This window comes from Lepisma saccharinum, chromosome 25, assembly GCF_977018435.1.
Source record: "Lepisma saccharinum chromosome 25, izLepSacc3.1, whole genome shotgun sequence".
Lineage (NCBI taxonomy): Eukaryota > Metazoa > Arthropoda > Insecta > Zygentoma > Lepismatidae > Lepisma > Lepisma saccharinum.
The window spans coordinates 57175700-57191899 of record NC_139253.1 but is presented as its reverse complement, the minus strand read 5'-3'; the positions used below and the strand labels follow the sequence as shown (position 1 = coordinate 57191899).

General features: G+C 36.7%; 1 protein-coding gene across 1 annotated transcript in view; it reads left to right on the top strand.

Moving 5' to 3' along the window:
* Positions 1-15882, top strand: part of LOC145978825 (clavesin-1-like) — a 170052-nt gene extending 154170 nt beyond the window's left edge. Inside the window, exon 8 of the mRNA XM_083111695.1 lies at positions 15626-15882. Coding sequence (XP_082967821.1) covers positions 15626-15672 — 47 coding nt within the window. The 3' untranslated portion in view covers positions 15673-15882. The remainder of the gene's footprint in view (positions 1-15625) is intronic.
* The last annotated feature ends 318 nt before the right edge of the window (positions 15883-16200 follow it).

The window sequence follows — 16200 nt, the reverse complement described above, 5'->3', positions numbered from 1 at the left end:
CATGCGAACCAAGCAGAATCTGTAGTGGCAGGTCAGCAGGTGGCAAGCCTACAGCAATCGTGCATATATTGCGGAACATATCTCCATCGAAGTAAAAAACATGAAACAAAAAATAACCCAGGCATTAATAAGAAGAAAGAATAGAATAGAAGAAACAAGAAAGTATAGAAAAGAATAATGAAAATCTTCACGCAACAATTATTAATCTGCCAATTTTACTACAATTTTGATTCCGAACAATACAAGCTAAGCTTTACATATTATGCCCCTGTTGAGGGGTATTCGATAACCTAACTCTACAGAATTTTTGAAAATGCCCCATCGTAAACAGCGGCGGCATTGCACATTTCTTACATTATTTTACCTCTGAATGGTGCCTGTTAAATTCACATTAGGAGAAGGCGTCGCGGTTAACCTTTGTATCGAAATTTCATCTTTTGTATCATCATTTGCAGGAGCCACGTCAAATTCATGCTCCATAGAAGAAGTTTCTTGAGCAAGGCTTTCCAAATTCAAGAGGCAAGCGCCTAAATCTGAATCAGGTTGGGAAAGCACCTCGTCCTGATCTGACCCTTCCCGTAAATGATACGGTTTTAAATGCATTACATGCATCTTACGCAGAAAGACTTCTGTTTCTGGATCAACAAGTAGGGCAGTAACAGGTCCTAATAATTTCAAAATTTTTGCGGGACCCGCCCAACGTTCCATAAGCTTTGCTGCTATATGGTTTAAAGCATTACTTTTGGGAAAAACTTTGTACAATACCAAATCTCCATTTTTGAACTTCACACTCTGACGCTTAGGATCGTAACGTGCTTGGCGCTTATTCCATACTTTCACCAAATTTTGAAATACCTCTGACCAAACTTTTGCTCTATCCTGAGTAGGGTTTGCCCCTAAATCATCTTCCCCCTGAAGTTCCCAAAAGAAATGCAAGGGACCATCTAACTCTCTACCAAAAATAATTTTAGCTGGTGAACATTTGGTACTTTCATGTACTGCCGTATTAAATGCGTAGGCAATTTGCTGTAGAGTAGTATCCCATGCCCGATGGTCTGTAGAATGATAACAGATCAGGGCAGATTTCAAATTACGGATAAAACGTTCTGCCAAAGAAGGGTTGGGATAATGCACACTAGTATAAATATGTCGGATGGAATGCTCAAACAAAAAGGTGTTGAAGAGAGTAGAGCGAAAATATGAAGCATTATCAGAGACAAGCTCAGCAGGGCTACCAAACACATGAAATAACGACTTCAACCTATCAATTATTTGCGTTGACGTAGCTGCTCGGAGAGGGAACAAAGAAACCCATTTAGAAAAGGCGTCTACAACTACAAGGATATACACATTTCCCTTTACCGAGCGAACCAGGGGGCCAACCAAATCGATGTATAGACGTCGCCAAGGGTGACGAATGATTTCTGATGAGAGAAAACCCGCAGGCTTCCCTACCGCCAATTTGGCCCGCTGACACAAATCGCATGATTTAACATATGCCTTAATATCCTTCTGTACACCTTCCCACCAAAAAACTGACATGATTTTTCGCGTCGTTTTGGCAATACCCAAATGAGCGCCACCTAAAGGGAAGTCATGATAATAAAGACAAATAATATTATGCAGGAGTTTTGGTAGCACTATACATGCAGCATTAGAACGCGGCGACTTCCAGACAAGTAAATCCTTGTGAAGATGATAATGTTGGAGTTGTTGACCATTTTGAATTTTGTCCCGTATATCTTTCAAATAAGTATCCTGCAATTGCAAGAGCTTAATATCCCCTGTTGAAAAAGGTATTACCGCAACCTTAGGCGCTAAACATAAAAGTTCAGCAGGTGATGAGGAGGAAGGAAAAGGAACTTCGAATTATTGTGGAGAGTGTATACGAGATAGGCAATCTGCTACTGGATTTTGTTTGGAAGTGATATGCTGCGTCGTATAAGAAAAACGGGAAAGATATAATATCCATCTACCAAATTTACCATATTGTTCTGGGTGCTGTAACAACCATGACAGAGTCTGGTTATCAGTCTGCAATATGAAGTGCTTACAAGTCAAATAGGTTTCGAATTTCTTATAGCCATAGACAATAGCACTACACTCTGCCTCATAAATTGACTGACGTCTCTCCAAGGGATTACGCTTTCTGGAAGCAAATGCAATCGGTCGTAGAGAACCATCAGCCTCACGTTGGTTCAAGGAGGCCCCAATCGCCAACCCTGAAGCGTCGCATTGCAATACGAAGTCTTTTGAAAAATCAGGCAATGCTAACACCGTATGTTCAATAAATTTCTGTTTAAGGGTCCTGAATTTAATGTTATCCTCCTGGGTCCAGCTGAAGGTTGAATTCTTCCTCTTTTTATCAGACAGAAAGGAAGTTAAAGCCGCGTAATTAGGAATAAACTTACTGTAAAAACTCAATAAGCCCAAAATTTTCATAACTCCCTGTATTGAGCGTGGAGAGGGAATATCCTGAATAGTAGAAATGCGATCAGGATCCATTATCAATTTCTATTCTTCAATAATATAACCCAAGTACTTGATACGGGAAGCCATCCATACACTTTTGGACGGATTGACCGTAAGTCCTGCCTCCCGAAAGGCTTCTAATACCAACTTAAGATGCTGTATATGGGATTCCTTGTCAGGTGAAAATATAAGCACATCATCAGAATAATTTACCAGAAATTTATATTTATAACTCCCCAAAACCTGATCCAAGGCCCTGCCAAGGAGTTGTGTACCAAGGTTAATACCAAAGGGAACTCTCGTATAACGATATAAACCCCAAGGAGTACAAAAAGAGGTGACATCACGACTGGGTTCATCCAACGGTAATTGATGGAACGACTTGTTGAGATCCAAAACCGAAAACACTGACGCCCCTTTCAGGTGCTGTAACAAAAGGTCAATTTTTGGGAGTGGAAAAGAATCGTACGAAATCAACGTGTTGATGGTTTTGAAATTACATACAAGACGCTTCGATCCATCCGCCTTATCCACCATGAAGCAAGGGGTAGCATAAGCAGACCGCGATTCCTCCACAATGCCCTGTTTCATCAAATCGTCAATAATTTCCCTCATAAGTTTTAATTGATTGGGATTTAACTGATAAGGTTTGGAGCGAACAGGAACATCGGACTTAAGGGGAATATGAAACGGGCCCAAACGACATTTTCCTACTCTGTCCGTAACGACGTCATCATAAATAGTGAATAACTGTTGCAGTTGATGACGCAGGGGGTCAATAGGTAAGGGAGAAACAACATTATCATTAACTGCAATAGTCTCCCGTGAAGAGGAAGCACATGAAAATGGTACGCCATCAGGCCAATAGGGAAAAGAAATTAAATTGTGATGAAAAGAAATTGAAACATTATGTGAACTCAAAAAATCACTACCCAATATCAAATCAAACGGCAATTCATCTGCAATCCAACAAGGCCATTTCCATGACAAAAAATCAATTTTGATTGGTAACAAAACACGTTCCTTTAAGGTGACTGTTCTATTATGCACGTCATTAAGTACTATGGAAGTTTGTTTTATGGGAGGTAACACCATATGCAAGACATTATACATTGTTCGAGAAAGAATAGACACTGAACTACCTGTATCCAACAAGGTACGCACTGGATGTGTCCGAACTGTAGAAACAAGAACAGGACATTTAGTAGTTGAAATATCAGACGTAAAACTTTGTTGCAATTTGTGAGCTTGTGAACCTTGAAGTTTATTCTTATCAACCGGCGTGGAGACACACGTAGTAAGGGAAACAACCGGGGTACGTAAAGATACCGAAGTTTGACACTTTTTAGATAATGTGTGTTTCCTCGACGCATTTTTCGGCTCCTTTCGATCTAAGTCCCCGGGAGGTAAGCGAAAAGGAATACCGTCCTCCAGTTCAATATGCCAAATATCATGAGCCAATTCAAAAAATTCCTGCAAGGAACGGGGTTTACGCTCGCAAAAAAGGCGATTACGTGTATTCATAGATAACCTCGAAATGATCTCTTCAATCAAACGTTTGTCAGCCCATGTCAATTGCAAAGTACGGGTGGCATCTATAACCTCGTTAAGGTAGTCATACAAACTCTCAGTTGGAAGTTGACTACGAGTACCAAAGGCGGAAATAAGTTCCTGTAAAGCATTACGGGTGACAAGACGCTGCCAAAGAGCGCACTTAAACACAGGCCATGGGAACTTACGCGAAAGAAAATCAAGCCAACACGTACGAAGTATACCCGCAGTCTTTGGTATGCATTCCAGTATAATTGATTCAGAGTCAAAAATATTTAATTTGATTACATGTTCAATGGCCAAAATAAATGCAAACAAAGAACGAAAATCAGTGCCATCGACAGAGTGGAAATCTTGTAACAAAAAAATCACCGTAATACAACGGATCTGGAGTTGAATGTCCGAAAGATCTGGCGTTGGAGAAGGTGTCCGCAAAAATCCCAAAAAAGGACACACCCGATCACGAACTAACTGAGGAGAATGCTGCAACGGAACTGATCGCGACGGTTGTGGTGTTAAATTAGCAGTGGGAGTTAAATTTACGGAGGAATTGTCCCTGGGAGGACTCTGTGGTAAAGTTTCTAAAGATTTGCTAAATGGCCTGGCACGTAAGGTGGAAGGAACAGCTTGAAGACTTATCACACTAGTTTCCAAAACATGCGACATACTAAGTCCCCAAAAAGACAATAATGCTGTAGCTGAAAGGAAAAATATAAATTACAGTAATTGGTTTAGGGGGGGGTCTCTCGTTTTTGCTCTGCTACCATTGAATGTTGTGACGTGGTCGCGTCCTTTAGTATAATGGTATAAATTTGGAAGCTAAACAAAAATATGAAATAGGTTTTGTTATACCAGTAAGTACACGACCACTTCACATCAGCACTGGCCAAGAAAAATAGAGCCACAAAAAAGGTTGGTTGCCCCAAAAAAAAAAACTAGATCTGTACAAATATTAAAAAAAAACCACAACCCTTTTCTCTTTTGCTCTATTCCACTATTTATTACTACCGTGGTAAAATCACCATTCAGTCCAAAACGATGACCACAGATATAATTGGCCCCCTTGCGCTGACTCAAATTAACGTGGATCTTCGAGCACCAATCCCCACCATACCATATATTTCCCAGCTTATCTAATCGTCGAGATTTAATATTGGTTTCCGTGTTCGTGTCTCAACATATATATATATATCAAAGCAAGGTGGAACGCTAATGAACGTAAAAATAAGAACCATTGCATACGTCATACTTCAATTTTAGTGTCCATTTATTGTAACAAATTAGCACCCGGACAATTAGAAACATCTCCCCAAAAATTTGACAAAAATCTCTCACAATATATATATATATATTTAATTGTATGTACAATATAATAAAACCCACGTGGCAAAAATAAATACTTCCCTTTTTTGCTACATGCCGTTAAAATTTATAACACGAAACACCCGTTAAATAAATACAAAGTCATATTTGTGGTTTAGGTGATCGGAATCCTATATCGACGAAATTATCTACAATCAAGGTGGCGAATTTTTAACTGTGTTACGTCGGTCATGGAATAAATGCACTAAGTTTTAAATCACAAAACGGATAATTCCAAATAGACTATTCCTGAAAATCATTACTAAACAAAAAGGACCGGTCACTTAACTTTAACATAAACTGAAATAATTTAAATTATTATACCCCGTTATTCCATGTCCAGACATCAATCCAATGCCACAGTCAAATTCCGATGTCGATGCGGATCCGATCACCCGCGCCCGTGACCAACGAAGGAGAAGGAAGCTCCTTACTCTACCTATGCCTCAGCTGCAACGTTCTGTTCTCTCTCGGGAGAAAACTTCGCCCGCAACCGAAGCTTTCCCCCTTTAGTTACAAAGTTCTCCGCTAGGGGAAACAGTGTTGCCAAATTTACTCTGCTCGACGTCCAGAGCCGAGCGTCAAGAACACAATGACGCAAAAACTCCTTGTTAGAATAACGAGGAGGATGTGGTGGAGCTTTTAAAATTATATAAGATATAAGCAAACACCACAAAGTGTTAAATTGTATATAAATATTTTTTTTTCGAATCGATGTATGTATCAGCATTAAATGTCAGGGCTCACTAAAACTTGACTTTATTCTAAGTTGATTAGAATATAATTAATGAGATCCGTGTTGGACGATTTGGTGCTTATAAATTGACTTCGCTGTATTGCGCAATTGATACTGATGAAAGAACTAATTGTAATTCATGTTCCCTCGTGTCGATAAGTTAAAAAGAAAAATCTCAGAAATAAAATCGTGAGAAATTCTTAGAAGAGTTCGTAACTCCACTAATTCGTCTGCGTCCTCCAGGTGTAAATTGTATTGATTTGTTAATTCAACAAGTTTTTATCTGGTGAACATCTATGAACGTTGATGTCTGTGAGAAAGCTGAACTGAGGACCTTTGAACATGGTTTCATAATATTGTTAAAATCTTCATTTCACCGTTATATTAGAATTATCTCTGAGGCAATTCAGGTAGGTTTTGGAAAGGAAATTTACATTATATACCGAACAGGCATTTCCTCCTGATCGTTAGTGCAATGTTGTATGTGAGAGTACTTAATATGTGTCTGTGTATAGAGGATTTGTTGAGACAATGGCGCCTTTAAGTCACCCTTATTTTAAAAAGTAGTACTTGTAAATATTACAAGTTTGAAAAATCTTGTAGTTGAGGGTTGTTATATTTTAGGAAAAAGGAATTTTGAAAGGAATACCAATTGAGTCAGGACATTTACTCTTACTATAAATTAATCCAATTTCTAATTAATGACATCCATTACACACCAAATATAATTATAATCTTGAGAAGAAAATAAAACAAATTCAACTTTACAGATGAATTGAATGTAATATTGTAAATACTCTTGAAGATTGTATTAGTGCATACTGTATACTAGTGCAACATTTAAATTATAATTGATTTCTGAAAATATATGAATGTTTAAATTGACTGAAAATAATTATAAATAACAATTGAATTAAATGAAATACTTTAAACATTACCTATAAATAATGTGTCGAACGATCGTCCTTCTCTTTGTATAACATTGATAAAATAACGTCATTAATAAAGGTTAATTGTAAAATTTTCTATACACTTGCTAATATTGTCCACATAAATTGAAATACATAAGATAATATTCTAAGAACTCGGAATTTCGTTGTCCATTATTGACTCTTTTCCCCCTAATGATATTGCAAATAGACTAAGAATATTGATGGAAAATAATATACAATTGTGTTTTAAAAAAAAATAATATGGAGAAAGAAATTGACTATTTGTAGTGTTTAAAAATATATATATTCACCTAACATTAAATGACATAATAAAGATGAAAACTTAGTTGCAAATTATATTCCAAATGTTGTCAGACGAAGACATTTCGTTCTGCACCGACATAAAATTATATGTCTTTTGTATCCTTGTGGCCTATATCCTGAGCTGATAGATTGCTTGGTCGACAATTTACTCAGTTCCCTTGTTAATCTGGAATGTGAGATACGTGCTGTTTAATTTCCAACGTGTTAGATACTTCATGTCAAGAAAGAATTTTCCTCGTGACGATGCTGGGAGATATTGTTGCTGTAAGGAACGAATAGAATGTAGACGGGTTAATATAACGTTCAGACCTAAAACAAATTCCAACAAAAGGTCTGTAATCAGTTTTTATTCCTACTTGGTGTACTGATCAACAGAAAAAAGTCTACCAAAATCAGGCAAGTGGAAATGGGTTATTTTCAAGATGTCGGCCGGTAACCTTGAAAATCAGAGAAAGTCCTATAATTTGCTTGTTTTTAAGCCTAGAACAATTATTTTTTCATCAATTTTACGACTTTTATGATCAAGGAATCCATTTCACCCAACAACGTTTGTCTATGGGATCAAAAGATTGAACCAATAGTGAAAAGTAAAGGTACAATTTCTGTTTGTAGGTCTAAGTAAGTGCACAATATGACGTTGCAAATTTGAATTATCATCACACATTTTAACTGTACTGCATATATATTTTCTCTGTAAAATATATATCTTACAAAATATACTTTAAATTAGGTTATGAAAATGTGCAGTAATATGGTGGTAAAAAGTCTTCATTGACCATTAGTACTCAACACTGTCCTCTACTTCATCTGACACCTGGTTGTCACAATGCGCAACTTGGCACGATCCACATACGGAACTGCATGGAAAGCCGTTTGTTCTGCAACTGCAACGGTTACCACTCCAATCAGTTCTACAACTGCCATGTATAATTTTCAGTAGAGTGTCTGGTGCAACATTCATATCACACATTACTGGTATTACTGGTACAAGTTCATAGCCATCAAGTTTCCAACCCCAATTCACTGGATTCATTTCGCTAGCCGTACTCATCCATGTCATAGTCTGGTAGTACACTCTTAGACAATGGAATTTCTTGGAAGACTCAGTTGGAGGAAGGCGTTCTGGATGAGCAAACGATTTGGCTATGATGACTTTCTTCGTAAGTGTCTGGTAACGCAAGGCTGCCGAAGAACTTGTACTGTTGCTACCAAAAAATAACAAGCATCGCTTGACTGCCAAGACTTACAATATCAGCAGTTTTCTGATCTGGTGAAGTGAATGCAGTCGCACAGGAATGAAGGACAGGATCACCTTTTAAAAGTTTTTCTAATACCGATTTTTTACCAACACCATAAATACGGGAGGTGGAATCACATCCTGTGAATGCATGAAAAAATAACAACTATGCACATAACTCACTGCTAAGAATAGACTTCAAGTTATTGATGTGATACACTTTTGGATTGTCTCTTGACTGATTATCCGATCGAAAATACAGTGTTTTGCCATTAGCTTCAGCGTTATATAGGGGAAGATTTAACTGGTCAGTATCATTGCCAATGAGCGTGTTGGAACGTTCCTTCGCACTGTTAACTGCGACCTTTGTAATGTCCACGTCAGCGTCACCTTCCGCTTGAAAATCCTTACAGCCTCTCATAACCATTTCTTCACTAATTAATGTGATTAGTTGTTGTTTATTGCGTCCCACTGATAGGAATTATTTCTGCTTCCCTTCGAATTCAGTATCACCGGTGGAATGAACTATTGGATTATGTATGTTGCGTTGCCTTCTCTTCTGTGTATTATCCTTTATTGAAGGACCTGTGTTATACACATCAAACACAACAGTTGCAATCCCATAGTGTTAAATTGTAAAGTCTGCATATTCTCTGGCTATTTTAAGATAGGATGACTATTCCCCTTCGCTTCTCCTTTTCAATGCTCAGTCCTTACTCTCTCTTTTATTCTCGCCAACTGATCTCACTCCCTGTCAATTCCAACACTCCAAGTCTCCTTGTCTCCCAAGTCAATAACCTTACGTTTGCCTCATTGCTTATTCCGCATTCCTATCTCTGTTTCCTACTATGCTAAGAATGACATAAGACTTGTAATTTCTATCCCTTGGGTACGATACGGTACTTCATTTCTAAGGTACAGTATTTCTTACAGTATTCCTTTATATCAGCTCATTTTCGTCGTCTTCATTCACAGACTCCAAACATCATAATGAAAATCTTAGATATTTTTCGGTATTTTTCTTATGAAGACTTGTTAGTATTTTCAGAAATTTCTTACAAATGAATGGGTCACAATATTGTTCATTGCTGCATTCGCCAGTGGATTACCAATCCGACAGACGATTCAAACAATAATTCAAATAGATTAGATGTGTCCATCTTGAGTGATAGCAATTGTTATTTCTTTTGTTTTTAAGACTAGTCGATTAATTCTATTGCTAAATCTGAAAATAGACGGGTAATCCAGAAAAATATGTTGCAATAACAATTAAAAAGTCCAGTCATATGACCGTTTGGACCATGTGTACACAGAGTGCCACCTGTCGAGAACTATAAACGACCCTCACAATCTGTTATGGGAGTATTTTGCAATAAAGCAGCAAACTCATGCAATGCGAATTCTATTATAGAACTCTGGCGTCCACATGGACCCGATGTGGCAGAAATATCAACCATGCACAACCCCTGATATTACATTGAAATTTTTACGCCGTGTTATACACTACAGACTACATGTTGCGGGATACAACTACCCAGAGAATAACATAGGGGAGAGTGGGGCAAGTGAGTCACATTAAAACAAAACCCTCAGTAGCGTACATGTCGTAACAATCAAAATGATGAAACTTACCTCAAATTAAATGGTAGTGTCTACTGATGTTTAACAAATCATACAAAGTGAATGTTTATTTAGTATATTTTAATTACATAATATTTAATAAAGCCATGCAAACGGGGCGCACTTGCCACACCTATTGGTGCAAGTGAGTCCGAAAATATATTCCACAATACGGAAAATAAAATAACAGTGGTTATGTGACATAAAATTATATTACGTAACAGGAACTAAAAGTTAACATATTACTGCTTACTAAATAATTTTCCGTTATTAAAACTAATACAAATTGCTAAATTTTAAGTGAACTGTGCACTAAATGATTCTACATTATTAAAACTAATAGGCCTAGAAATCACTTCTATCATCACTTAGGCCTATCAGTAAAACAAGAAAAAGAATAAATCCCAGAGAAAATATATTAAGAAACTTTATTTTCTCTCCACAGGATGGAAGAGAAAAGCTAACGACAATTATCGCAAAGAAAATTATCCATTTATTGTTCATTGTCAGTGCATTCCCCATGCATCCACTATTTGCACTTTACACACATTATCCAATCCTCTATATTTGTGGCGGCGTATTTTTCGGAGCAATACAAACACAATGTGTCGTCTTTTTTATTAGCTGCAGTTGAAGAAGTTGAAGCTTCATTCACTGCACTTTCCTTTCTGTGGTTGTGGGCTTCTTCTTCTCCACAGTTTCAGACTCTCTCATTTATTTTCCTTTCTTGGATTGGTTCCTGTCTGCCAACATATTATTGTACGCAGAGCTGGTTAAAATGTCAGAACCTTCAAGTTGGGTAGACCTGTGGGGTCTACCTGAAAAAAAAAATACCGTCATTTACATTTTACGTATAAGCTTCCGAAAGTGTAAAACAATCAATAACAATACATACGCATAAACGTCTTACCCAATCTATCAAAGTAAAGTGAATATTGCACACTTTCCGTCCTGATAAGAGAGGTTTTCTAGCAGCCAATGTAAAATGATGAACACATTACTTGTTGCGAAAGGTATGTTAAATTCAACATAATTACATAAGTGGATACAACAATCAAATCAAAATCTTATGCAATAATCAATAACAATACACCAGTGTTTGATGTCCAAAAGGCATCTCGTTTGACAGCACTGGGGCAAGTGCACCCACTAAGTTTCTCCTTGGACTCACTTGCCCCAATCTACACTCTTTTATTCTTTGGCGCCTGTGAACGAGGCTAGGAGGTATGCATTTCCGCCAAGCTTCCACGTGAAGATTAACACTTTGGGTTATCATACATACTGCCTACTACACATAAAATAATTTACAACCATGATTATTCTTCACATCAATATGCTAATATGCTTACCTCAAAATGACAAAGAACAAATATTACGTGTTAAGTTTTCAATACCGGGCAGACAATGACTCAACGATGTTCACTTAATCAAACACTGTCTCGTACTGAATTTTAGCCTCCTGCAAGACATCAAAATATATATTGTGGGGACTATATGGGGGTGAATGCACTTGCCCTCCCTGTCTCACTTACCCCACTCTTCCCTATTATTTATTGCAACTAACTCGGAGTGCCTGGGCTTCTTTGATTTCATATGATATGGTGTTTTAAGTCCACTTCCTGCTTTCCTTTTTTTATTGTTGTCTTAAGTCCACTTTATGCATAGAAAGGCTAATCGGGATTGGGCCTACAATTTAAAGTGACATCCGAAACACTGTGCCATTTGTCTCCACCGGGTATCGAACCCGGGACCCCTTCATTACAAGGCAACAGCGTGTCTTCCTTTTGCACAGACACACACAACAACACACAAATGACAATTTTATTGTCCAGAAAAATGTGACGTCAAGAAGTTGGCTTTTTTATTTAAGGATTTTAATTCATGCAAAAAAGGTCATTACAACTAGTGCTCTTGGATCATATTTGTTATATGTCCCCCCCTTCAATTTCTATCATTGGCTATAATTATAATTTGGTTGTTTCGGTCATTTTTTTAAAATTTGTTATAAGTCGCTCCCTTCAATTTCTATCATTGGCTATAATTATAATTTGGTTGTTTCGGTCATTTTTTTAAAATTCATTTTACTGGATTTTATAAAATCGCGTATTTTGACCGATGGTTTAAAAACAGATTTGATAGGAAAATATTGTGGGATTTTCTTGCCCAATGTCCCCATCAATCAATGTTATCTATACTCGTCTTTCTTTGTGTTTCAATAGGGCAATAGGCCCGCTCATCTTCTACGCACGAAACTGGGTTACGTATCCTCTGCAACGGGGCTGAAGACTTCTAATGAACCGTGGATTGAGCCACAAAGACGTTCACATCAACAATTAAGCTTCCGCAAAGTCAAGCTCCGCCTACTCACGCTCCGGTTAAATATTCTTTCCACCCGATCGTGACCGGACCCCGAGCCTAGCGCGATCGGAAGGAACCTTGACCGGAGCGTCAGGTGCGAATGCTTGTATTTAAAAATCATTCAACAATATTTAACCGCATCATGAGGGGAGGGTGATCCGAGCGTTACTTGAGCGTGTGTGAATCAAGCTTAAGAGTTACTTTGCATCATATGTAATATGTAACTTAGAATATTTAAAGCTTAAATTCCCGGAACGAAATATTGACGAAAAATACCACTGGGGGCCGTGAGACCCATGACTTCAAAATCATTATATAACTGGAAATTTCTTCCAGGTAGAAGAGAAATAGAATAGTGAATTACAATTATGTTTTATTATCGTCATCATAACATAACAGTTGTTTAGTAAGAAGTATTTGTAATAGTGATATACCAATTTGATATACATAACACATACATACTGGTTAGAAAATTATATATTTTATTTTTCCAGAAAGTGCTATTAAAACTACTTTTGTTCTTTTTTCTTTCACTAACTTAAAATATATACTTGGAATTAGAATATTTAAATTTATATTTCACAAAATGGTTATTATGTTTTCTTTGTACAATGTCCACCGGTTCTTTCTAATTTTTTGTTTACAAACATAGTATTTTGAGAAAAATAAACAAATAATTTCGATGTATGATCTACTATATTCTACTACATTCACAACATTCACAACATTTTAACTCTGAATACGCAAATTGCTAAACATATGGATACAATTTATGTAGCCAATCACGTACTGTTTCTTACAAAGAACTTAGGCACATATCACACACAACTTTCGAGTGCTCATTGCAAACATATTTTTTGCATCTTATGCAACTTGGTTTTTCTATCCTTTCCACGGGCATATATGGAACAACGACTCTTCTTACGAGCTGGTTCTTGTTCATCATTCGTGATATTCCAAGAAGTGCATTGAATGTCACTGATGTCCTCATCTTGAACGCCACCTAACTCCTTCCCAAGTGCTATTAGGAACTTTCATTGACCTGATCTTTGAAGGCAGGGAGTGAATGGTCCATATTATGTATGCCTTCAATGCGCTTATATCTAAGATGTTGTAGAATATGGACATGAACCATCTTCTCTCATACTCTTTACGCTAAAATGCCGAACCATCTGATCCATGGTATCTACTCCTCCTTTGTTAGAATTGGAATCTTGTATGACCTGAGGTGTGAGTTTCTCTGAGCTTTCCTTTATGATTGGTTGCGAATGCATATATCTATAAATCTATATAATTTTATTACAGTAAATCATGTCTCTACAACATTGGGATTAAATATTAACATAATTTGCATATGAAGGAAACAAAATGAAGAATTGCATAAAAAACAACAGTAGCAAAACATTAGCGCCATCTGTTGAACAACCAAGAAACGAAAGGAAAAAAAATCTAAAATCATGGAGTCCATTGGACCCCATCTGGTAAAAGATGCTACATCATACACTTTTTTGAAAGAAAATATTAAGGAAACAAACTGACACTTACGTAATACAAAGTACAATCAAAAATAAGAAAAGTAACGGCCTAACATGTAATTCGTGATAAATCCATATCAACGGCCAACTGCCGAAGTTAGTCATGGGGTTCATTGGACCCCACTGGGAGTTTAAGGGTTTCTGACACACACACGCACGCACACTCACACACACAAGTGCTGCAACTGCATGCTGTATGATGACATTTGGAATCCAGTTCTTGATCATTCAACTGAATTCAATCCAATTTAGTTATTCTTTATTAAAGCATGAGGTTCAGCCACCTAACCCCATTAGGTGTAAAAAAATGAAGTATTTTTTCTATCAGAATTCGTTCCCGCTGGTCTTCATAGCAGTATACCCAGTATTACTGCAATCCGTAGCTTCGAACGGGCTCCAGAGGGCTATGAGTAGAAAAAAATCAATTCAGAACACCACATTTCCACCTGCTGGTGAAAATGTGAACAATTATTAGACAGCATTCGCTTCCACTTGGTCTCAATAGCCTCTATACCACGTTTCAAAACAATCTGATGCTTCGAACGGGCGATGAGTAGACGAACAGTAATTACTACCACTCTGTAGTTCATCTATTGTGTGGAAATATAATATAATTTTTTTTTTTAAATGCTATGTGATTACTATGGTAAAAACTAAGTGTTTATAAGGTGGGAAAGATGTGTTCTTAATTTCACCTATTGATCATAGAAGTGCAATATTTTTGCTTCCAGTACAAAGCTTCAAGACAGAACTGCAAGTCCTTTCCCGAAGGATTTATAGCTTCAAGTACAGTGTTACCCCTTTCGAGCACGGACTGAGCTAAGATGCTCGCTGACTCTGTACCTTCGTTGATGACACCCCAAGCGTGTGTGTCTAAATTTTGAAGTACGCTACGAAGTGCTTCATGTAAAACGAGAGTTGAATTATTATATTTTGCCCTAAAATAAATGAAATTGCACAATGCATTCCATTGTTGATATCAATTTATAAAATTCATATCTACGACTTGTTCCATTAATGGTTTTTACACAATAAAAATAAACACACGTGAAAAGCTTGAATTCCACCAAATCAGTGTATGGTAACATTATGCACAGTAGATTTATTTATTTATTGCCTTCTCTTTCACGATGAAGCTAAGATTGTGGAGCCTTTGCTTCCATTTGGAACCATCTTTAAATCCACATGTTTGTTGTAAGAAATTTGAAGACTGTATATAGATCATATAGAGTATATTTGTTTAGATATACAGATTACAAAGAAAATAAGTTTTAATAATAATCACATGTATTCAAATGTGTAATAGCTGAGACTGACTTAACCTATATTACATTTCATACCACAACCAATTACATAGTTAAACTATTCGCAGATAATGATTGGAGAACATGTTTACCTACCATTTAAAAACATATTTAAATATTTTATCTATATAATTTGATATAAACACGAGTTTTCCATTTCTGGTATTTTGTGAACTATATTTTTCCGTTTTCAGAAAACGCCAACTATGGATATCAGCGTAGTTCCATCAATGTAAATTGAAGCACTCACAAGAATAAGCAATAGTGGCGAAGATAACGAAGATAACATTTTCAGATGAATAGTTCGTTTCCAAAATATAACAGTTCCTTGTGTAATATTAAGGAACGAGAGCGTCCTAAATCTGGCACACCCGGTGCCTTCTCTTTCTTATTGTCTCCACAAAATTATGCAATTTTAGTTGTGATTGTGTATTTAATAATTAAATTATGAATAAATAATGATTACAATTACCTCATGCATTCATTACTTGTACAGAATTACAAATTAGAAGAAGTGCTTTATGTATAGTACAAGGAAAGAAAACGATCATTACGACTATTTAACTAACATGTGTAAAATAGTGACAAAATATAGGTTTCATTAGGTGTTTTCTAATACGTTCTTATTTAATTCGTCCGCCAGAACACGTATGTTGCAAAAGTAAGTTTACAAAAGTGTCTGTGTTTATAAGTAGATTTTGATGTTGAAATAATATAAGCTTACATTGAATGAATTTTTGGTTATTAGTAAAACATCGTTTAGTATATT